General features: G+C 37.7%; 1 protein-coding gene across 1 annotated transcript in view; it reads right to left on the reverse strand.

Annotated features, from left to right (window-relative positions):
• The window catches only part of RYR2 (ryanodine receptor 2), a 523,123-nt gene that overhangs the window by 422,033 nt on the left and 77,033 nt on the right, over window positions 1-24,057 (reverse strand). Inside the window, exons 4-7 of the mRNA XM_007452954.1 lie at window positions 19,717-19,733; window positions 11,470-11,484; window positions 3,691-3,765; window positions 524-602 (exon numbers count right to left, since the gene is read on the reverse strand). Of these exons, the coding sequence (XP_007453016.1) occupies window positions 524-602; window positions 3,691-3,765; window positions 11,470-11,484; window positions 19,717-19,733 (186 nt within the window). The remainder of the gene's footprint in view (window positions 1-523; window positions 603-3,690; window positions 3,766-11,469; window positions 11,485-19,716; window positions 19,734-24,057) is intronic.

Raw genomic sequence — 24,057 nt, forward strand, 5'->3', positions numbered from 1 at the left:
GTTAATATATGTTTTTTGTTTCAAAAATATGTAAATACATAGATATGGAGCATATGATGACCTGTGGACAGGGAAATGAAGGAGGCTTTCATTTGCTACTTTTCTGTTTGAATGTTGACATTGACAATGTTACATGTGTACACTTAAAAATATTTTAAGATGCAAGCTGAAAGGCAGAAAAGATATGCATCAGAGCACAGTAATATGGTTAACAATCAGCAGAGCATCAGTACTGTTTTCCTACCCAACTCCAACAAAAGAATAAGGTTTGAAGTCTAGTTTGCACATCAAGCTAATTATGTGGGAATGACCCACCAGTAGAAACAATGTACATTTCCTCCTTCTATTAAAACCTTTCCTAGTTAGTCATTTGTTTTTTTCCTGAATCCGTCCCTAAGAATATTCAACCAGTTTATCTTCCAGAATATTCAACCAGTTTATCTTCCATCGTGTCTCAATACGTCTCCCAATCCAATCCCTGCCATGATCTGCGTGCAGCTTCATCACGGACCAAGGTGCTCACCTGTTGTGTCCTCTTGCAAGCCAACATCAAAGGCCAGTTTATCAGTGGAAGACCGAGAGGTGGACAGGCAGCACAGATACTAAAAGACACAGAATCAGTAGATGTCACTAAACATTTGTTGTCCATTCCAAGTCTAATTCTGAGCACTTACACAGCCTAACTGAGGAACAATGCTGTAGAGGAAATGTGGTTTTCTTCCCCCCTCACAGAAAGACTGCAGAAATATGTCCTGTCGGTAAAAGAAGACAAGTAATTGGGGATATGTCTGTACATCTCTCACTTCATCTGATATTCACAATCATAAGCAAAAGGACAACCTGATCTGTCAGTTGGAAATCTTTCTCCCAAGCAGGAATTTGAACACTATTCACTTTTATCTTCTAGTTTTGTTCTCATTTTTAAAATTTTAACTCTCTGAAATTTATACAGAATTGAATTTCAAACGGTGTGTGTGTGTAGCCTGTCGCTTCACTACAGTGAGGGTTTGTCACGTGTATACCAATGTGTGTTTCCCTAGGAGGAATGGAACTCTCCCAACACCTCCATCTCCTGATTTCTTTCTCTCCCTGTTAAGTTTTCCGAACTATATATTCTTGGACATAAAGTTTAGGACAATTTTTCAGGGCAACTCCTCTATCCCCACCCCAACCTCAAAATCCTCAGTAAGTGTTGCAAGAATGAGAACACAAAGATGAATGTGGTATGAGCTCAAGATACACTGCCATCTACACCAACCAAGTGCAGTGCCGGAAAGAACAGGAGTCCTGCAAACAGGACTCAGGGACAATGCTGGGGACTGAGCAAGCACAGACGTCCCAGAATCATGGAACAAGTAATGAGAAGCCTAGAAAACCCCTATGGTGGAATAGGGTTCACCCAGCTCAGGGGATGTCTGTGAGCATAAGGAGGCAGGTGATGCACGGATTGGGGACAGATGTGCTGGCACGTTACATGGAATTCGGTGCCATGAGGATGTAAAAATCAACTGACCTGGAGCCTCTGTCTCTTGACTGCAAACCACTGACCTCCCAAGTTATAGAAACAAGACTTCAAGGGTCCCCAGACATTTTCCTAGCTAGTCAGGAGTATGAGTCTGACCTCAAGACAGGCAGCCCATGGTGGCCCCTGAGGGTTACAGACCTTAGATCTAAGCATATTAAATACCTGCCTTTATTTGAGAAAAAGTAACAGGGTTATAATACTGATTTCCCAGGTAAAAACTCAGTGATCTCTATTAAAGTCTTCTGCAATAGTTCTCAATAATATTACAGTACCAGGCACTGCAACTGTTAGTGTGCATTCTCTCCTCTTCTAACGTTCACAGCAACTGTGAGGCACACACTATAATTATTTCACTAAATGTTAATTAAATTCTGTTAAGGGTAAAGACTTGGTCTTATTTACTACTATATCTAGCACACAGGAGGTGCTAAATAATATTTATCGACTGAATGGATAAAATTCTCGGATGCAATTACAGGCTTAAAGAAGTTTGGCAAGGTATCCAAGGCTGTACAGCATACAGGAAAGTGAGCCTGCACCCACATCTACTAACCAAGTTCAGGCTCTTACCCATCTACTATGTATCAGGGTTATTTTTCTGAAAACTGACTCTCATATTTATTATTTTGTGTGTTTTGACTGCTTTTGAAAGTGGAATTCCTTCCATGACGTTCTAATGTGTGAGTGCTATATGCAAAAAGGTTGTTTTTATATATTTGTCTTCTATCCAGCCACTTAAAGTGTTCTCCTTTATTTCATTTCATATCTTACTAAGTCAGCCAAGACTTCCAGAAGAATGTTAGATAGCTAGCATATTCTTGGGAGTTTTTTTTCTTTTAGTTTTGCCAAGAATGGATTCAGTGTTTGACAATTAATTATCAGGTCATTGATTTGACATAAATATTTTATCATTGAGAAAATAATCATCAATGCTTAGTTTTTATTAGGAATTGGTATTTTTATTAAAAACCTGTTTCAGCACCTGTTAAGATGATCAGTTTTTCTCATTTGACCTACTAATGTGATATAGCACATTAACATAAATGATATTAAGTCATTATTAAAATCACATCTATACTTTTCCTCTATTTCTCTTCCTATAATTTTCAATTCCATTAAACAGATTTTTCACATCAATATTCATGATGATGAAGACTGATGATTTTTTTTCTGTTTATTTTGGTATTGATATTGAGGCTATGCTTAAGCTTTTGCTCAGGAACAGTTTACACATTTTGGGAATTATCTCCTTCTTAAAAGAAATGATTATTTTATACTTCCAGGTATTAGACTATTGTATAGTCACTAAGATAAACTTGATGAAAAATTTAAATAATATGGATAATACTTATACTGTGATAATATGTAAAAAAATCTGGATATAAATTTGGTTATATAACAAGATCTCAATTATATTAAAAAAAAATTTAATGACACAAAGATTGAAAATTTTTAAAAAGTCCCCAACAGTTTTCTCTCATTGGTGTGATCATGAAGATTTTTTCCTTCTGTAATTTCCAAATCTTACAGAATGAATATGTAGTATTTTTATAACTGAATAAAGCTTTTAAAAGAATGGAATATTTATATATTTTATTTTATACATATTTTATACACAAACGCACACACATGCATATATAAATGAGAATGAGTAAATTGTGCCTGAGAGGAACCCAGTGGATAAATGGATAACTGGGTGTAAGAGGAGCTGATATGGAAAAACAAAGAGAACAACCAGTTAAGAAGGAAAGGAAGTTAGTGGAGAGTTGAAGGTGGGACTCGCAGGCAGTTTTTTATACTATTTTTCAGTAAGGATGCTTTAATTCTCTAATAAATAAACCGTTTGAAATACAATCAGAAATGAGAACTATTTCTTACTTGACTCTTAACACCTCTCTCCTCCTAAACCTAGTCTTTCAAAAGTAAGATACGAAAAATAGAAGTCACATAATGATAGAACTGAAGGACCTTAAAGGTCCTCTAAGCTAACTGTCATCTTATAAATGAGAAAACTAAGCAGGATATAAAGATATTAAAAAATACATACAACCAAGCTTGTTAAAGCCATCAATGAAATGGGATTACCAAATATTTCCTGACCACATATGCACAAATGGATCAATCAGCATGACCACAGGGGAGATGCAGTCTACACGTGTACTCACCATGCTGCTGTAGGAATGGCGCAGCAATATGGCATGTCCATAGAGGAGCGTTCGGTGGCCACCACCTTGAGCGGTCTGCATAGAGCAGAGAAAGGGTCGACGAGGAAAAAAAGAAAAAAGAGTAAATTTAACTAAGTCCATAAAATGCTCTCTTGTTCTCATGGAAAAGTTTAATGGGAAAAAATAAAATAAGAGCTATTGCAGATGAGCAAAGTGCTGTGGAAAGAATGCTTAAATTGGGACAAAGCTACCAAGAAAACCTTCTCCTGTGGGGGGAGGGGGCTAGCAGTTGATCTAGTTCTTAAAGAATGAACTCGAGTTCGGTAAACACCATAATTTGTAATTTTTGATTCCCAGTTATTTGTTGTCTGTATTTCCCATTACACTGTGGTGCGTGTCGAGCAGGGGCTACGGTACTTTGGGCACCGTGGTATACCAGATTCCTTGCAAAATGCCTGGCACATAGTAAGGACTAAATAAATACTTCTTCAGTGAATGAGTCTTCTTAAAACACAAAATTCATCAAATCATCTTCAGGCTTAAAAACCTTTCATATCTTCCAACTGTTTATAGAAAAAGAGTCCAAATTCCTTTATATGAGATAGCGGAATGCTTCTCAAATTCTAGCATGCTTACAAATCACCTGGAGAGCTTGTTAAAACACAGAACCCTGGGCCTACCCCCAAGATTCTGATCCAGTAGGTCTGGAGTAAATACAGAGATGTTTCATTTCAAAAATTTTCCAGATGACCCAGGTGCTGTTGTTTTGGGGACAACAGTGAGTAGTACACACACAGAGGACTTTAGTCTCAGCCCTTTCTAGCCTCGCCCCCAAATCCCTTGTGCTCCAGACAGACACACTTTCCCTGCCCTGAGCTTTCTTACTGCTCTGTCTTAGAACACAATACTCCTTCCCTCTGTAGTCTTTTCCACCTCGTCGACTGTTTTAAACTCAGGTTAAGGGCTCCCTCTTCTATGAAGCTACAACCTGAGCTAAATTTGAGAAGCCAGATGGGTTCCCCGATCCAGGTGAGTAAAGGTGTCATAGGAAACAACTCCAGGGTATTAAGAAAGAGGAAGGGACCATGGGATTGCAGGTCTGGGTCGCAGAGAAACTAAACAGGGGCCATAAAACTAGATCAGGGTAACATCATGGGAGGTACAGAACATTACACCAAGGAGGCTGCCCTTTTTTTCTGTAGGAAAAAGAGGTCTTTAAGGATGACTGTGATGTTATTGACTTATACATACTCTAAGAAGTACAGGAGAAAGTACTTTAATATTCATTATTATTATACCTTTTTTACTAAAAATATATCCCCTTCCTAGTGTTCCATATAACTTCTTAAAATAACTTTATTTACATGTTATGCTTAAAAGACTCCCAATCCATTTAAAAATAGGTATTAAAAGGTACTAAAATCATGAGAAAAAACTGCTTTACAAAAAAGGAAAGTTACTTTTTCACCTCCAGAGTGAAAAAGGGAAAAATCTACTCTGCAAAATGATACTCCTCCTAAGAATGAGGCCCTGTTTCGAGAGTACTTTTATTTTCTATAATATATTTGATTTACTGTGGCCAAGAACAACTTATTCACCTTGTCCGATTTGGACTAGTTTGGTAGGAGCTTACCTTTCCCTCCCAGCTGTAAGTTCCAAAGCTACAAGGTCCGGCTGAACTTTAATGACACTAGACAGTCATACCAACCAAAACAAGATGTTTGTAAGTGAAGAAAAAGCTTTAGATTTAACCAGTGCTGGTTTTCCTGTAAAGCTTTGCCTGTGCATTTCATGTGTTCATATGCACATATATACATAAATGTTCAAATTGGTTAAGAGGAGATATTTTAGTATCTGAATTTTCTTTCAAAGATTTTATACATGGAGATTTTATACAGTTGTCTATTATGGATTTAACACTACAGATTTCCTCACTACTCAAATGCTAATTTATGTCACAAATTTAGTTTTAATACAATTCCTGTAAAAGTATGCAAATAATCCACACTAAATTAACTTTGTTAATTAAGAGAGCACTGTTAACACAAGTGAATATAATTTCTGTCACATGGTCTGCAGTCCTTTTCCTCTAACTTGTCATTTTAAATAATACTATCGTGACTGGCTCTGATTCAGGACAAATAAAATGTATAATTTCCACTCTTGGGCAGGCTGGATAACTTATTCAACAAACATTTATCAAAAGAATTGTGAGGGCTTCCCTGGTGGCGCAGTGGTTGAGAGTCCGCCTGCCGATGCAGGGGACACGGGTTCGTGCCCCGGTCCTGGAAGATCCCACATGCCACGGAGCGGCTGGGCCCGTGAGCCATGGCCGCTGAGCCTGCACGTGCGGAGCCTGTGCTCCGCAACAGGAGAGGCCACAACAGTGAGAAGCCTGCGTTCCGCAAAAAAAAAAAAAAGAATTGTGTTTGTGGGATGCATCCAAAGACGTGCCCTGGTTCTTTATTTGTGCTTTCTGATTTGGTCAATCAATCATATCAATTTTCTTGTTAAATTTGGCCTGGCCCTTGCTTTAAGTGAACAAATATTTATGGACTTCCTCTGATGTAGGGAACTACCAGTACTTTAAGAGGATGGTTGCACCTGTTACAGTACCGGTTACACTAGCTTAGCCACCTCCAGGGTTATTCCTTCAAGACTCTACAGCACGATGCCTCAAAGTGGACTGGGTAATCCCCCAGGGCAATTTCAATGAGAAAAAGTTCATCACTGCTGGGTAATAACATCACAAGCAGTAGTAATTCAGTACTCTGGAACAAGGGGTCCATTTCTCCTCCGGCCACCCAAACCAGAACCTTGCAAGCTCACAGTGCTATAACCATCATAACCATTGGGAATCCAGCCAGGACAAACTAGATAGAACCAATCAAGCTAATGGGCCAACAAGTTCAAGGCTAGCCCACCCCTCAAAATCGCACTTTGGAAAAATACCTTGGTGTTTTCTGAAGTTAACATGTTCACTGTTCCTTGGACTCTAAAACACAGGTAAAGTAAGCAGTGCTTTCCATTGCACCAGTTAAGAGAAAAAGTAGAAAGTTAAATTTTATGTAACAAACCTTGTGTTCACATTCATGTCACCTATACTTTAGTCCTACTGATTCTCCAGTAAACATTATACAAAAGAAACACTTTTTTCTATTCATTCAAAAGATATTTATCGGGTATCTTCAAATACTGTATCTGAGAGGTACACTATCTGATGTCAAGGGTATTAGGCATAAGAAGCTCACAGCTTGTTTTCCTCTGCCTTCAAAATGAGAGTTTTCTCTAATTATTCATTCATTCAACAATTATAAACTGAACCCATGCGTTTCCCTACCAAAGACTTGCACACTAACAGCAAAGAAAACAGAAGTTTAAGAACTATTTCTCTCTGCATTTCTTACCACCTCCAACTACATGTCGGATTATCAGGTCTTTTTAGTAAAAGTATTACCTGGAACTGACATGTCCTTGACATACATTTCCGAGTGTGACTTGGGCCCTACCTGTTTCTGGAAATGCAACAGTCTGTCCCTCACACCCCAGCTCTCCCCTGTGACTGGCTGGGCCTGTGGTATGGTTGGTGAGCTGTGAACAGCCCTCTATGGCCCCTCTGCAGATCCTGAAGTTGGCTTCTGCTAGACTCCTGTAGCCTCCCATAGGTGAAGGGGGTTTACGCTAAGGGGCTGTTGTTCTTTCAGGGAAAAACACCACCAACCCAAAGTAACAACTACCATTTCCAAACTCCTCCCTCTAAATATTTCTGGTATCAGAGAGCCAAGAATCATTTAACAAAGGGTAAAATTGGACTTTCTGAAAATAATCAGTTAAAAAACTTTTTTCAGTTCTGTGCGTAGGTTTGGTCCCAGGACCCCTGAGATGACTGACAGGGCTAATATTAAACGATAGTGTAAAAAAGTTGAACTGGTAAACTGTAAGTGGATAAAAAACGTTCAGAGTACGTTCAAACAAAATCTAAGCAACAAAGCTGTACGTATTCTAAACAAACCACACTTCAATTTTTCCACAGATTATTTTAATACCAATTTGGTATTATTAGGTATTCCTATGCCTTGAGCTTTCCAGCATCTTGGCCCAAAATGTGCAATCAGGGTACCCATATTGTAAGCAGAAGCTCTGATGGAAATAATTCTACATTTACATTTATTTAGAATAATATGCAGTCATAAGGTATCATTTATTAACCTGTTATCCTCCTCTGTGGGGAGGGGAAAATTGGATCATTGTAGCTACCTTTGAGGTACCACTGTTACAAGCTTAAAATACAGCAGCAGAAAAGCATAGTACATAAAACCAGAACAGTAATGACTGAGATCAACTCGAGAGGTTTAAACATGCATAAACATTACTGGCTATGTGTTTCTGTTGTTTGGGGTGTTTTTCCTCCTCTGTGTTTAATAAAATATGTTTGTACCACATATTTGCTTATTAATGTATCTTTAGTGTCATTGCTATTTAAAACCATTTAATTTATTAACTGTATAACATCTAAATGTTATAAGGTTTTCTGTTTTACTAATCATTTTTTCTGTACAAAAATGCTATGCTAATCAATGTAGGACATTTCTCATAATTCCAGGCCCTTATTATTCGAGAGGATTTTTTTAAATCCTCTCGAATAAATCAGGGCTTCCCTGGTGGCTCAGTGGTTGAGAGTCCGCCTGCCGATGCAGAGGACATGGGTTCGTGCCCCGGTCCGGGAAGATCCCACGTGCCGCGGAGCGGCTGGGCCCGTGAGCCACGGCCGCTGAGCCTGCGCATCCGGAGCCTGTGCTCCGCAACGGGAGAGGCCACAACAGTGAGAGGCCCACGTACCACAAAAAAATAAATAAATAAAAAATAAAAAATAAATCAGACTCTACAGGAGAACTTTTCTATATTCCTTGATCATTATAACACGCCATTTCAGAAGAAAAACAATGAAATCTTAAAAAGAGTTTACTGCTTAGGTAATACTAAGCTACACAACCAACGTTTAAAACGATAGACAACAACAAAAAGGAATTAGCCTTGGAGAACTTCTTTCATAGTGCTCAGATACTTAAGCAGGGAAGCTTTTAAGTTTACCTTCAAATACAAAGAGTGATACTTGGGTAATGAGTTGTTTCAGGAAGAAAAACAAAAAAAATATCTCTGTGCGTTAAGCCTTCACATCATCTGAACGTGACTTTCCAACGCAAATGTGAACAGCACTAGACAGAGGAGGAGCACAGAATTGCTGGCCTGGCATCTGGTCCACCTGGGGTCCCCAGCAGCAAGAGCCATGCAAACAGCCCTGCCATCTTCAGTAGTGAATCATATAACAGGTTCAAAGGATGATTATAATAATTAATGAGAAATCTGGCTTCAGTGCAAAATAAATATGTTTGACAAACCAGCTGACCACTGTCGAGACAGCCACTTGGCACATTAGACGGCTAACTTGTGAGGGAGGGTGTCTTAACCAAAGGTCTCCAGAGGGAACAGAACAGGCCTAGGACAGAACTAACTGATCACTGCTCAGTGCCACCAGCAGAAATGAGCACCTGCAACAAGGAAGCATCTGGCTGGTTCTAGGAGGTTCTAACGATGTGTGTCTAGGTCTGAAAACCAAGCAAGTCACGACTGAAAAGTGAAAAAGCTGCATAAAATTTAGCATCCTTTTCCTTGTAATTGGTTTAAGTTACTATAGTTTAATGCATAGGCCCTCGCTTAGTCAAATTCTAACCTTTCCAGATGATCCAATGCAGGTATGAAAATAAGTCATTGGGTTTCTGGCCTTGCGGTTAAAAGAAGTCAGAGCTTAATTAAATTACTTCAGGTACACTACCTGGTTTAAACCAAGTGGACATCATTTTTCTATTTGCCTTGATTTTTATATGAATCTGCGCTCATGAAAGAGCTTGAGGTACATGCTTCAGGAACTAAGCCATTTACTGTTCTCCAAGGAGCCATAGAAATGGCATAGACAAAGGATGTGAATAGGAGTGAGATGATAAAATGAGTACAGTAAATGCAGATTTAGCAGGCAAAACTGCTAATTTTTTAAAAAATCAAACCCAATTTCATTATTTATTTATTTAGCCTCACCACGTGGCATGCAGTATCTTAGTTCCCCTACCAGGGATCGAACGTGTGCCCCCTGTGCCCCCTGCAGAGTCTTAACCACTGGACCACCAGGGAAGTCCCCGTCATTATTTATTAATATTTCCAAAGAGAGAACATATTCTTGTTTTCTGCGGTTGATAACATTTTCCCAACCAAATCCCTTGTTTCGTGATCTGCCTCATTGAGCAGTTCATGTCCTCGCTTCCCAAGGTAATAATGATAGTTTCCACTGAAAAATAATGGCTGGAATTATTTGAAATTTTGGAAAATGTTTTGGGTCCTTGTTGATAGGGACTTCAAGTAAGTGTTCTGCTCTGTCACCCTATCCAAACTGTCAAATTCTTAATGTTAACGAATAGGTCCATGTATCAATACAACGCTCCTGGTTCAGAGTTTTGTCAAATATGAATGTAACTCCACAGAAAATGAATCCTTTGCTTCCTTTTCTTCTAAGCAACCTTTTAAATCTACATCCAGAATTTTGATTTTACACTTTTCAGAGTTTATACCTTTTGAAATTTTTAAATATATTAACCCTTCATTACCTGAACACAATCAATTTCTCTACACAATTTTCCTCAGCTTTTAGGATAAAAATTAAATTTCATGAATGTTACATGAGAAATGTAGCAGGTATATACAAATGAAACATTTCTACTTTTTGTCTCAAATAATGACCTTCTGCTGTTCCTCTCCTTTCCCTACATGTGTCCTTCAATGACGTTACCATGGATTCTTCTCTTCTCTTTTAGTTTGTCTCTCTTAAAACCTTTTTTTTTCTAATTTGACTGAGGAATAAAAAGAAGTCAAATTATTTTCACATCTCCTGGAGTAAGCAGTTCACTAGGAGCTTCCTGGTGCCTCTTCTAATTTTCCAGTGTACGGATTTCCTATTGTATTCATGCAACAGTGCATAAACACAAAACAGCCAATATAATTCCCACAGTGAAAATTCTAGATGGAGAACGACAGAAAAAAAATATGTTTCAATGGGAGAAATTCCTAACATTGGCTAAGTAAGACTTAGTATGTCACAATATGACCCAAAGATGTCAAATGTCAATAAATGTAAACATGGGATGTATTTACTGAAATTTAAAAGTTTAAAAGTTTTGATTTAATTTTTAAAAACTTTAAAATGTGTGGGCTTCCCTGGTGGCGCAGTGCTTGAGAGTCCGCCTGCCGATGCAGGGCACGCGGGTTCGTGCCCCGTTTCGGGAGGATCCCACGTGCCGCGGAGCGGCTGGGCCCGTGAGCCGTGGCCGCTGGGCCTGCGCGTCCGGAGCCTGTGCTCCGCAAATGGGAGAGGCCACAACAGTGAGAGGCCCGCATAACGCAAGAAAAAAAAAAATTTTTTATTTTGTTTTTAAAAATTGTGGTAAAAGATACAGAACATAAACATTTACCATCTTAACTGTTTTTAAGTGTATAGTTCAGTGGCATTAAGTACATTTATATTCTGGAGCAACTGTTGTCACCATCCATCTCCAGAACTTTTTTTCATCCTCCAAAATGTAATCTCTGCACTTATTAAAAAAAAAAAAAAAAAAAAAAAAAAAAAACTTTAAAATGTGAAGAAAAGTGCCATGAATCCAAAAATTAAATATGAGTAACCAAACTCAAAACATACAAAGTATTACATATACAGCAGATGATCCAATGTCTTACCTTCATCATGAATTTCTGTAGGGGCATAAGGAAAAGAGAGAAAATATTAAATATACATTATTTCAAAGACATTTTAAAATATCTTATTTTTAGACTCCACTGTTCTAAATGGAGTTACATGAACAATAAACAAAAAAACATTCACTGTGTTGTCACAACAAAACTTAATATCAACTACATGCTAGAGAAAAGGTGTAGCAAGCAAAACTCTTTTTTAGAATGCTTTTACATTAGTTCTTTCTTTTCTGTGAAAACATGCTACTTGACTTTAACGCATGATTCAATTTACAGCATATTTAAGCACCCAAAAAATGGTATAATCCTAAAATTATATTCTGACAATGCTTTAAAAAATTTTTCATCTCATCTGTTGCATAAAAATGAAGTAATATAAACAGCAACCCAACTAACTTAAGTAAAAATAGTGGATTAGAAACAGGTACGGTAGACCATCAATTAATATGTTGTGATGAGCTGCCCATATTTCATGCAAAAATGACAAAAAGCAATTCTTTAGATACTACATATTGTGATATGTGAATTTCAAAGGAAAACCACAAAACTTTTCTCTTTTTCTCTTGACTCGGCCACTTCTCATGATTTACATTATAACAGCTCTTTTTTCTTCTACAAAACATGATATGTACATATCGATATATTCCTTCCTTTTTCTTTAGACCCATAAAGTTTCTTTGACTTCTTACTCCTGGGACAGGTAAACAGATGAAAAAGAGCAAAGAAGGAAAAATGATAGTATGTTTCCAAACTTAGGGCTAAATTTAGCTGTCAGATGCATGTAAGTCCTACAGAGGAAAAAATACACACATCCACATTAGTCTTAAAGAAAACAGCAAGGGAAAGTTTTCTAACATAGATGTTAAATACCACACTTGTTTCCCTGAAACATACATACATAGTAATATATGTATATTACTAAATGGCAATTCTATTATGACTGATTTTTTTCATTTTCAATATTATACTGTTAAGGAAAAATTGTCAAGAACAATTTCATTCTCAGCTTAGAAAATATAGGCTGTGCAGTTACATTTTTGTAGCTAATATCCGTGGTAAATGACATCAAGGAACTTTACTCCATGTTGATACTGACTAATCACATGCCTACCTGTGATCACCAGTGATGCAGGTATCACTGAGGAATTAGGGAAAATCATTTAAGCCTTAATTCAAAGAAAAACAAAAATCCAAAATTTTGCTACAGAAAATGGTTTATAATAGATACTTTCTTCATGAGATTTTTGGGGTTTTAACTGATTTAGGTTTTAGAGATTTTTCGTTCAGAAATGTCTTCAGCCTGATTTTGTCAGTTACCTAGGTGGAACTACTTTAGAATTGTAGAAAATAGAAAAAAAAGTCATTTAGTTACTGAGGTCTGTCTGCTCTGCATAATTTTTAGTTGTGTGTGAATACAGGATGCGCAAGTCACAGAGAACAGTAATCTGTACACAGGATAAAATAAAATGAATGCTGTAAATTAGCAAAGACTAAGACGGCCATCTACAGAACGAGAAAGAAGAGCAGATGTATCAGACACGCATTACTTTCAAGACAATCAGGAACATGAAAGATTATCTGTGGCATTACTGACATTAACTTTTTGTACAAATCATCTATTGGTCCATCTATTTGGCTTATTACATTAGAAGATATTCAAAAGGGATCATTCAAGGGCAAAGAAGAAGTCAAAATACATTAATATATAAAGGAAAAATATATGATTTTAATCTCAATGTAAACACCGCCTAAGTATGATAAAGAGCAACAGAAAAAGAATGAAAATTAAAATCCTTTACAAGTTGATGATGTGATAGAAAGAGAAAACAAATTCACGCATGAAGATAAATATTGAAACAGCCTCAATTTAGGTGTAAAGCATTATCATTTTTATGCTTAGAATAAGTTTAATAAGGAAATCAATTTTTTTTTTTTTTTTGCGGTACGCGGAGCCTCTCACTGTTGCGGCCTCTCCAGTTGCAGAGCACAGGCTCCGGACACGCAGGCTCAGCGGCCATGGCTCACGGACCCAGCCGCTCTGCGGCATGTGGGATCCTCCCGGACCGGGGCACGAACCCGTGTCCCCTGCATCGGCAGGTGGATTCTCAACCACTGCGCCACCAGGGAAGCCCAGAAATCAATTATTTAAGAGATAAAGTTTCATTAGACAAGATACAGAGATGGATAATTATAAAGACAGAGTCTAGGCATGGTGCTTTCTGTCTTAGAAGAAATTTGGGGATGATAATCAATTGACATAGAAACACAAAGCGGGAAATTTTAGTTCTTTAGGGCAAAACTACGAGTGGCAGTAATTCAGTGTCCCAGGTTTAGTTTAATTACTTCAGAATGGACAACTCAGATGAAGCTTCCAATGTGACCAAGAGCTGGGGACATAAGCACCCCCCCATTATGCTAGACTAACATGAAAACCAGGAAGAGAAACAGCAATCCTTATGTTCTAACTCAAACAAAGATGGCCCTGGGAGTCTAATGGACGATAAAAAGCAGCAGAAGTCTTTGGTCTATAAGCACATGTCACTTGATCTAGTAGATCTGAAAACCCTAAGGGATTTTCTTAGCATATGCAAATAATTATGAGTACAAAAACAAATCAAATAGCAATACTTTAGTCTGAAAATTGTAATCAAAGATCAGACATCAAGAGACTGCATAATTATATTCCATCTGTTACTGGTACAAAGAAAGAAACAGAAATTGAGGTGATGTACAAATTTCCTCTACCATAATTTTGCCTTTCAGTTCAAACTTGGATTTTTTTTTTCACTGTTATTTCAGGTTTGTGAAATGACAACTGATTACAAAAATTAATTCCTCTATAAACGGGCCTTTCTTAGAAGTTTTAAAAGAATCTTTGCTGAAATGTCTTCTTAAAAAGTATAGAGATAAGGAAATAGTAACAAAGCAACAAAATAAACATTTGGGGGCTACTAAAAAAGAATTATCAAATAGGACAATCTGAGAGACTAGGGCAAAATTTTGCCTCTGGAGTCCTGACATGAAGTTTCCACTGAGGCAGTGAAATGTCCTACTCTGCACACCAAATATCCATCAGACTTAAGCCTCTTCTGTCATCTTTTTTCTCCTTGTATCAAGAGGCTAGGATTCTCCATAATCCTCCAGCTGGTCTTCTCTCCTCTGTGAGTGAGGATACATGTGGTAAATTTCATTATGTCGAGAAAAGGAAAAAATATTTCACCACTAAAGACTTTGGCTTGTTGGTGGCTTTTTAAAAATTAACCATGCTTCCCCCAGAATTTTAGAGGGCAAAAGAAATTTAAGATTAACAATTCCAAGTTCCAAACATATATCAATATATACTATCTAATAGCATATGTGGGTATATCTTTGTGAAAAACCTCAACAATTTCTCTTATGATGAAGATATCCTATGTAAATGCTTAGCTTTCTAAGACTTCCCCACTGAAAATACTCAAGACTGCGCTGATTGACAGACATGTTGATGGTGGGCCCAGAAAGCATCTAAAAGAGGGTTCCGCTTTTAGCCCACAAAAAAGCAATTATACATATAATGATAGGGCCCGTGGCAATGCTCTTGCGTTACTCATATTAATGACCATCACTGGCAGCTAGTGATATGTGTATGCTGCTATGTTTTTATAAGAATTCAGTATAATTTGGGGGCAGATTGGGAGCAACTGTTGTCTTTTTCAACCTATCAACAACTCTTTCCAGACAGTGTCTAAATGGACTGTCTTTTCTCTCATGTGTAAGGATCTGACATATATATGTATATATAATTATCCAGTTTTTCTTTAGAAGAGTAAAGGAAAATAAACAATTCTGATAAGCTACTATAAATCCTCATCTTTTATCTCTGTGACACATTTATAAATCACTGAGCTGCATGAATGCCTAAAACATGAAGTAGAAAAGCTATTGAGGGCTTTCTTTTTTTTCTCTTTTTGCAGTATGTGGGCCTCTCACTGTTGTGGCCTCTGCCGTTGCGGAGCACAGGCTCCGAATGCGCAGGCTCAGCGGCCATGGCTCACGGGCCCAGCCGCTCCGCGGCATGTGGGATCCTCCCCAACCGGGGCACGACCCCGTGTCCCCTGCATCGGCAGGCGGACTCTCAACCACTGCGCCACCAGGGAAGCCTGAGGGCTTCCTTCCTTTCCCACCTTTCTCTCAATCAAAAACCAACAAATTGATCTCTACGGAGAGTATGTGGATCATAATGACCTGAGGACCGATAAAGCCTGCCCTACACTCAGAGCACCACCTGCCTAGAAAAAACTGTCTTTATCAGGACATAGAAGATTCTGTATATTTTTTTCAAAACCATTTCAAACATGATTGAATCTTGATAACATGAGAGCACTTCATAGACCCTCACATCATAGTAGCTGCACGAAAAAATGCATTATTAAAACTACTCTCAGTTAGAAACATTTGAAAGGATTTTGTAGCTTAATAATTCCAACAGCATCAACATATTTTTTAATATGTATGAGACATCATTTGGTCTACAGACAATGCTTCACATACAACAATATGACAATGTTTTCCATCCCTTTATTGTCCCCAGCTCCATCCATGACTGCGATCCCAGGCCTCCATGTTAGAAACCGATGCTAGAGGTTAGGGGGCTAGAGGGCTGAGGGTGGAGTAGATGGAAATAACAATTCATCACGTTTTAATCCAGAACTCACAAATGTTATTCCCTCTTGAAGTATGAAGAGCAGCATTTGATTACTCAATGAGCTCTTGATTAAACACAAATGCCCAAAGGTGCTCAGAGACACGGGAAAACAGCTAGAGGATGGAAGGAGGGGAGGAGGAGGGGGGAGAGAGAGAGAGGTTGACTGACGTGTGATGAAGTTTCCAGAATGACGCTATGAGAAAATTTATAAAGAAGCAAGCCTAATTTTCAGTATATTTAAGTTTTATAAGGCTTCTAGAAGTCTCATTCTGGGGTTGTCACCTGTGTTCTGTAGACAAGCAAATATAATGGGGTGTTAAAATAGGACACCTGTTTCAGAACAAAGTAGTGGCAAATACCCTCATATTCTAAATCACACTGTGATACCACCCAAACAGGGACACCAAAGCAGGTGGCTGAAAATCCAACTGCTGCCCTAAGCTGGCCCCCAGCTCCAGGCTATCAGGAGAGGTTGGAGAGCAAAGAGATGGTTTCTTAGAGAGAGTGTTGGTTGGCTTGGAGTCCTGTTTCCCCAGAGCTTGCCCTCAGCTCAAGCCTAGAGAGGGTGGCTTCAGGGATACCTGTGTCCCAGCAGAGTAACGTTACAACTGGGAAGTGACCACAGTGCCAAGAGCAAATGGGAGCCACACTAGATGGAGCCAGCCTGGGACTGTCTTCAATGCCACCAAGAGACCAGGGATGAGGAAGTCATCACCACTGATCAGCTACAGGATGGGGCACGTGGATGCAGCAAGAGAACCCCAGCTCAGAGGTTTCCGGTGACAGAATCTCCACTGGTCACCTCCCAACTACCCAGAGAGAAAGTCAGCTGAAAACACCTGACCAGCCCGTTGAATGACAGGCTCATCAAATAAGACCTGCCTGCCAACTTTCCTCTTCTCCTTGCCAGGACACCCTGAGAGGGTCAGAAGCCGCAGGCAGTGCGCAGGCGTGTGTGGGAACTGGCAGAGGGAAGTGAGATGCAGATTCCTCCCTACTCCCCACCCCCTCCAGGCTCCTGCCAGGAGAGGCGTGAGCTGTCCCAGACCCTTAACTAGAATTAACATCAAGAGTGTTCCACTACACAGGACTCTGGGCATTTTAATTACTGAAATAAGACTTGTGTGACTTGAAATGGCTTGGGGGGGGTGTTTCATTGCCTATGAGAAAACATAGAACCCGTCCTAATTTAACCCAGGGCACACAGGAGAATGAGCCCCCAGAGCAGGTAGGTAGGCAGGGGATTAAACTGTTTTCTGTTACCCTTCAAATAACAGAAAAAGGTAACAAATTCTACCTGTGACAGTAGACTTTCAAGCTCCCTATGGCAAGTGCATAAGATTGGACCTATACGGGTCTTCAAAGAAAGAAACAGCTCAAACCTAAAATTTACTGAGACCTATACATATAGTGATTATCAGTTACCTAGAGCAAATCCAGCTGGATATTTTCATTATATGATATCTCAATGAAGGTACATTTCAGCATTGATACGTCTTATCATTAACATAACAGTAATATTTTAGAACCAGAAAGGGCTAGCCCAGATTCTAATCCTATAAACAAGGAGACGAGACGAATGCCCACAAATAGCTGACATAGGTTATGAAGTGAGTCACAGAGTTAAACTGCATGACTGTCAGCTCAATGTTACCTCCAATATTTTCTCAGAACTAGAAAGCACTCTCTAAGGTAAAGGTTTGCAAATAAACCTACCAAGAATAAATTCTGAGATGAGAAATCCCTATGAAAATGAGAGGGAGAAAATCCACATAGCAAGGTACTTCAAAAAAGCAACCAAATGCAGAGGAAAGAATGGGGATACTTCTAGACAGTGGTAGAAAGGGGGTTTATTCATTTAAATATTCTATTTCCAAAGGAATTAAGGTGGCTTGAGTGGCTGGCTCAAGAACTACTGATTTGGATACAGCACAGGGATACTGGAAAGGAAGTGAAAGGATAAAAAGATGAGACAGGGACTTCTTTGAGGACGGCTAATCTTGGGGAAGGAGCACAAAAAGGTGAAACACATGTTCTTAGAAACAGGTTTCCATTCCTAAGACAAGAATTCAGATCAGAATTTTAACTAGAGGCAGAGAAGAGAGGAAATTTCAAAAAGAAAGAGTTGAACAAAATTAATAATAGCTTAGTTATGAAGAAACAGATGATGAATTAAGATTATTTCCAGAGTTATAACATAGAAGTAGTAGTTCTCAAAAATCCATACATGGGGGGCTTCCCTGGTGGCGCAGTGGCTGGGAGTCCGCCTGCCGATGCAAGGGACACGGGTTCGGGCCCCGGTCCGGGAGGATCCCACATGCCGCGGAGCGGCTGGGCCCGTGAGCCACAACTACTGAGCCTGCGCGTCTGGAGCCTGTGCTCCGCGACAAGAGAGGCCGCGATAGTGACAGGCCCGTGCACCGCGATAAAGAGTGGCCCCCGCTTGCCACAACTAGAGAAAGCCCTTGCACAGAAATGAGGACCCAACACAGCTAAAATACATTAATTAATTAATAAACTCCTACCCCCAACATCTTCTTTAAAAAAAAAAATCCATACATGGGTGTCATCATCATGGAAATGGTGTATTTAATAAACAAAACTTTCTTTAAGTATAAAGGGCTGAAAGAAGTTTAGGAAACAGGGCAATTGTTTGGGAAACACAAGTAAAAGGCTACTGAAAAGACAGCAGAAGTCTCAAGATGTTGCCTCAGGGGAACTGCATCCCAGAATGAGGGAAAATGATGAAAGTAAAATGAAGCCATCAAGTAAGCGAGTATTAGCTGATTCATCATACTAAGTCACAGGGCAAATAAGAACAAAACAACACAACAGTGAAGGGCCTCACACGTTTTGCACACGAAGTGGATCAGGAATATCAATGTTGGTGAAACTCTAATTTCCATTCAGAATTATAAGGAGTTCAGAATTGGAAGGATCTTTCCCTTCCCTTCTGTCCCCCTCCCTCCCTCCCTCTCTCTCAATAGTTGAAGAGACTGAGACCAAGAATAGTTAACATAATTTGGCCATATCACACACTTTGTCACACTGTTGGTCTCCAAATTAGCCTCCAGAATCCTGCAGCTGTTAACTTTCTTCATGATATTTTCTCATTCACCTTTCTTTTTAAGACTGTATGAAGATGTATAAAGCCTTTTTCTATAGCACATGGAAAAATATGAGAGCTAAGCAGTAGGATTCTAAGATTAAACAGTCAAGATTTTTCGGTAAAACATACACAATATTAATAATAAAAGCCTTCTCATTGACCAGAAGCCTATCATAACAATAAAGCCGATTACATAGAGATGATAATGTTCCAGGGATAGAGAATATTTTAATAGATTCCATTTCAGAAGAAGAAAACTAGAAACTTCTAAAGGTTCTAACTGGAGACTGGTAAAATATGTGTTGACTACAACAGAGCAGTTATTTTGAATACTCATAGTACCAGCCACACTAGGAAGCAAAACAAAAAGATTAGAGGCAACAGCAAACATGCACCCATTTATATCACGATCTCTTTGTAAATACGTGGAAACACATACCCATTTTTTCACATCAACTTTCTGTGGAAAGAAAAAGCCAAAATAGTAACAGGCAAACAAATAAGTAGCTAGCAAGGTTTTAATTACTGTCATTTAAATAAATTGAAATGTGGTCCCTGAACCAAAACCTACTTCCAATTCTGAAGGATACAAAACAGTATCCAAACTTTTAATTAATAACATTTAATCTCCTCAAACAAACGTTTTCAATTAATTTAGTAATCAGAACTTCAAAAGGCATTAGGCTGAATATGTCCCAGGTACATGAAATAACAATAATCTAATATATTCAAAAGTAAATGTGAACATTTACCTAATTCTCAAACCTACAGGCCTTTGATTTAGGAACCACTATTCTCCTCTAACTATAAAAATGTATTTAACGAAAAAGATCAGTTTAGAAATACAGCATCTAACTATAAATCTCTGATGAAATAGAAGTAAAATTTCTCTTAGCCCAATCTTTCTAGCATTATATAAATGTTCACAGTATAACAAAAGGCATGCTTTGTCAAATAATTCTGAAACTGCATCAGAATCCAAGTATTGTTTAAAATGTATTTATTAATGAATGCATATTAGTCTCATAACCATTATATGACTCTTTAAAAATTAAGTGAATATAATTATATCCAAAGTGTAAAACAGAATAAAAAGCCATATGTCAACGACTGCCTCTACAAGGCCCTAAGATTCCTAGCAAATCAATCAGAATTTAAAAATCTCAACACTGAGGGATATACTCTCTCTCAAAGGTAAGTTTCCATAATCAACCTCCCTTCTTTAGCACATATGATTGGGGATCAGTGAAACTTGAGGTCTGCTTCAGACTCTTCATGCATTTACGTTTACTTGCAATTTTTTTTTTCTTTAGAAAATTCATTAATCAGGTCCAAAGCTCATGCTACTCCGCCATAACTAAGAATCTCCACTCCTTATTAACAAGCTTCAAGAAGGAAATGTGCATAAGATGCATATACATTGTGGTTACTCTTTAAATGCTATAAAGTGCTATAAAAATATCAACCTAAATACACAGGTGGGATTGTTTTGAAGGCCCAGTGAGATTCAACAGATTCAACAGATTACTTACAACAGAGCATTCTGGCTTCGTTGATAATTTATTTAGTCTTCAGAAAAATCTCTTCTAAGCCTACCCCCAACCTCTGAATTTACAAACACATTGTTATTTAAGAAAGAATACTTTAATGAATGGAAAGCCCTGGTTTTCACTGTAGGCTTTCAAGATATTTAGCTGTTACCCAAAGCTCCAAGTTCTCATTTTAAGCATGAACCTATTAAAGTGATGAATCTATTTCTTTAGATCCTGGGGCACAGGGAAACAATTTAGTCATGTCCAGTATAATATAATTATCATTCACTTTTCTACCTTTAAAAGGACAAATTCTTATATTTATTCGCTTCCATGAAAAATAACTTAAGGAAATGTGAAATGATTTCCCTTTCATGTTTATCAGGAAACCAGGATGCGCCATGCTTTATCAATGATTAACAAAAACATTCTATTATCCCATCATTATTTTCACATCAAAATGTTAAATGTACCCACACACACACGTACACACACACACACACTTGCATCAGTGCAAAGATAAAGTGTTGTGGGAATTTCTTAGAAGAAAGAGAAACTGTAATCAGGAGTCAGAGTTCCTAGTATTAGTAACAGAAGCTCTTTAATGATCTATATTACAAAAGTGAAACTTTTTTAAGCAGCAAGAATTAGCAATAATATAACAGACTCAGTATTCAAATACCCAAAGAAAGACTTAGCAACAGCATGTGCTGGGGATGAATTTTCAGCTAAACACAGAAGACAAGACAAATGGTCCACAGAGCTAAAAGACTGATAAAGTACAATAAAGCTGTAATTATGCATAAGCGATGCAGAGCAATTTCATGACACATCTCTTATGAATGCTATCAAGAAGTATTTAATAAAATACCTACAAACAGTGCAGAAGAGAATGATTTATATGAAGCTAATCAAGGAAGGGAAATATAAAGCTCACAAAGAACTTGACCAATTTTATAGTTTAAACAGTTACCAAATCCATAAAGCATATAAGACAAATGAGTACTTACTCCAATAATTTTTTATCCAAGTATGTGGGATTTTTAAAAAACATACTGATTCCATTAATTTAGAGAAGATAAATATTTTACCATCTGTAGGAAACAGCATTAAATATTTTAAGACCAACAAATGAGCAAACTTATTTTCAAATAAAAACACAATTTCCATTAAGGAAAATAAAACAGTCATTTAAATAGCAACTTAATAGCGACTAAGCAGAGAGGACAGAAGTTAAGAACATAATACAACAGTAATTAATTCTAAATTATATCATATGACATCTCCATTTTTGTATTGTTTTAATATGTACATTTAATTAGTATATTTTAATAAATTTAAATATATTTAATTAATATAGAAGTTATAAATTAGGGCACAAAACATGAACTACTCCATACCTATAAAAAAATGAGTTTGGTTGCTTCTTCCAAGTTGTTTATTTTACTGTTTAAGGTAAAGAATGTTATTATTATTAAATCTATAGGTCATGGGCTTCCCTGGTGGCGCAGTGGTTGAGAGTCCGCCTGCTGATGCAGGGGACACAGGTTCGTGCCCCGGTCTGGGAAGATCCCACATGCCGCGGAGCGGCTGGGCTCATGACCCGTGGCCGCTGAGCCTGCGCGTCGGGAGCCTGTGCTCCGCAACGGGAGAGGCCACAACAGTGAGAGGCCCGCGGGGGAAATGTTAAAAAAAAAAAAAAAAAATCTATAGGTCATATAGTAAGGAGTTACTATGTGCCAGGCTTTGAGCTGACACTTTACATCTAATCTTACTGACTGCATTTTATACATGAGGAAACAAATGACATATAAATGTGTCACACATTTTCCTCAACAACAACATAGTTGTTGGAAAAAAAGGATGGAGCTTGATCTTGAAATTGGGTCTTTAACTTGAAATGCCCACTCTCCTAAGCTCTACTATGTATGCCAAAAACAAGATACATCATCTTTTTTCTCTTTTGTTTCAGATTTTTAGTCTCTATTTAATTTGGAATTATTCACCAGCCTATTTCTTATGGTAAGTGCCACTTAACATCAAGATAAGAGAATGTAAAATGAACCTAGAGATTCTTATGATATCGAACATGTTATTTAGTTTCAGTTATTCAAATAGCATGTCCTGTTTTTCACATAAATTTCTAGATAATTACGACACAACAATAAAACATCCAACATAAATATAACGTTTTTAATATCAAGGCAAAACATAAGAAAAGTAATTGAAATATTTAATACATACCTACAATCCATTACCCTGCTAAGGTTTTTAAAATAATAAATTAGAGAAAAGTGAAAAACAAAATCTACTCCACCCTATAAGTAATTCTCCACCACACATGTTGATTATTATTAAGATTAGGGGGGAAAACTTGAAAAATCTGCACACTGTGTTCCAGGATTCAAAACATAATAAAGTCGTTTCAATTTCCTAAAAGTAAAACTATGATTTGGAGGGCCCACATTTTTAATAAATACAAATTCAGAAAAATATATAAATCATGAGTATATAGCTTCACAAAATTGTACTAGCAAATAAACAAACCCATGTAATCATCACCCAGATCTAAAAACAGGATAGAAACTACAACCTAGAAGCTGCCTTCACACTCTCTCCAAAGTTAACTATTATTCTATCACCATTAATTACTTTTCTAATTTGGAAACATAGACTATGTTCTCTTTTTATCTACCTCCTTTAGCTGACATTAGGTTTGTAAGATTCATCACACTGTCGCATGTAGTAGTAATTAATTCATTTTCCCCGCTTATCATATTCCATGGTATGAATATGTCACAATTTATTTATCCATTCAACAGTTGAACATTTGGGTTCCTTCCTGCTTAGGGCTATTACAAGTAATTCTACGGTGAATATTCTTGTACATATCTTTTGGTGAATATAGGAATATATATCTATTGGGTATATGCCAGGAGTGGAATTTCTTGGTCATGGATTTACAAATATTTAGCTATAGTAGATACTGCCAGAGAGATTTCTAAAGCAGTGGTATACATTTAACTCTCATCAGGAGTGTATGAGTTTCACTTCACATCTTGACAATACTCCTAGTCTTTTAAATTTTAGATCTTCTGTTGGGTGTGTAGTAATACCTCATCACAGTTTTCATCTGCATTTCTCTGAAGCCTACTGTGATGAAGCATTTTTCCGTATGCTTTGGATATTTTGAATATATCTGCTGTTAAGAAGTGTTTGTTCAAGTCTTTTACCCATTTTTTACTATT

This window comes from Lipotes vexillifer, unplaced genomic scaffold (genome assembly GCF_000442215.2).
Source record: "Lipotes vexillifer unplaced genomic scaffold, Lipotes_vexillifer_v1.1 scaffold1088, whole genome shotgun sequence".
Taxonomy (NCBI): Eukaryota; Metazoa; Chordata; class Mammalia; order Artiodactyla; family Lipotidae; genus Lipotes; species Lipotes vexillifer.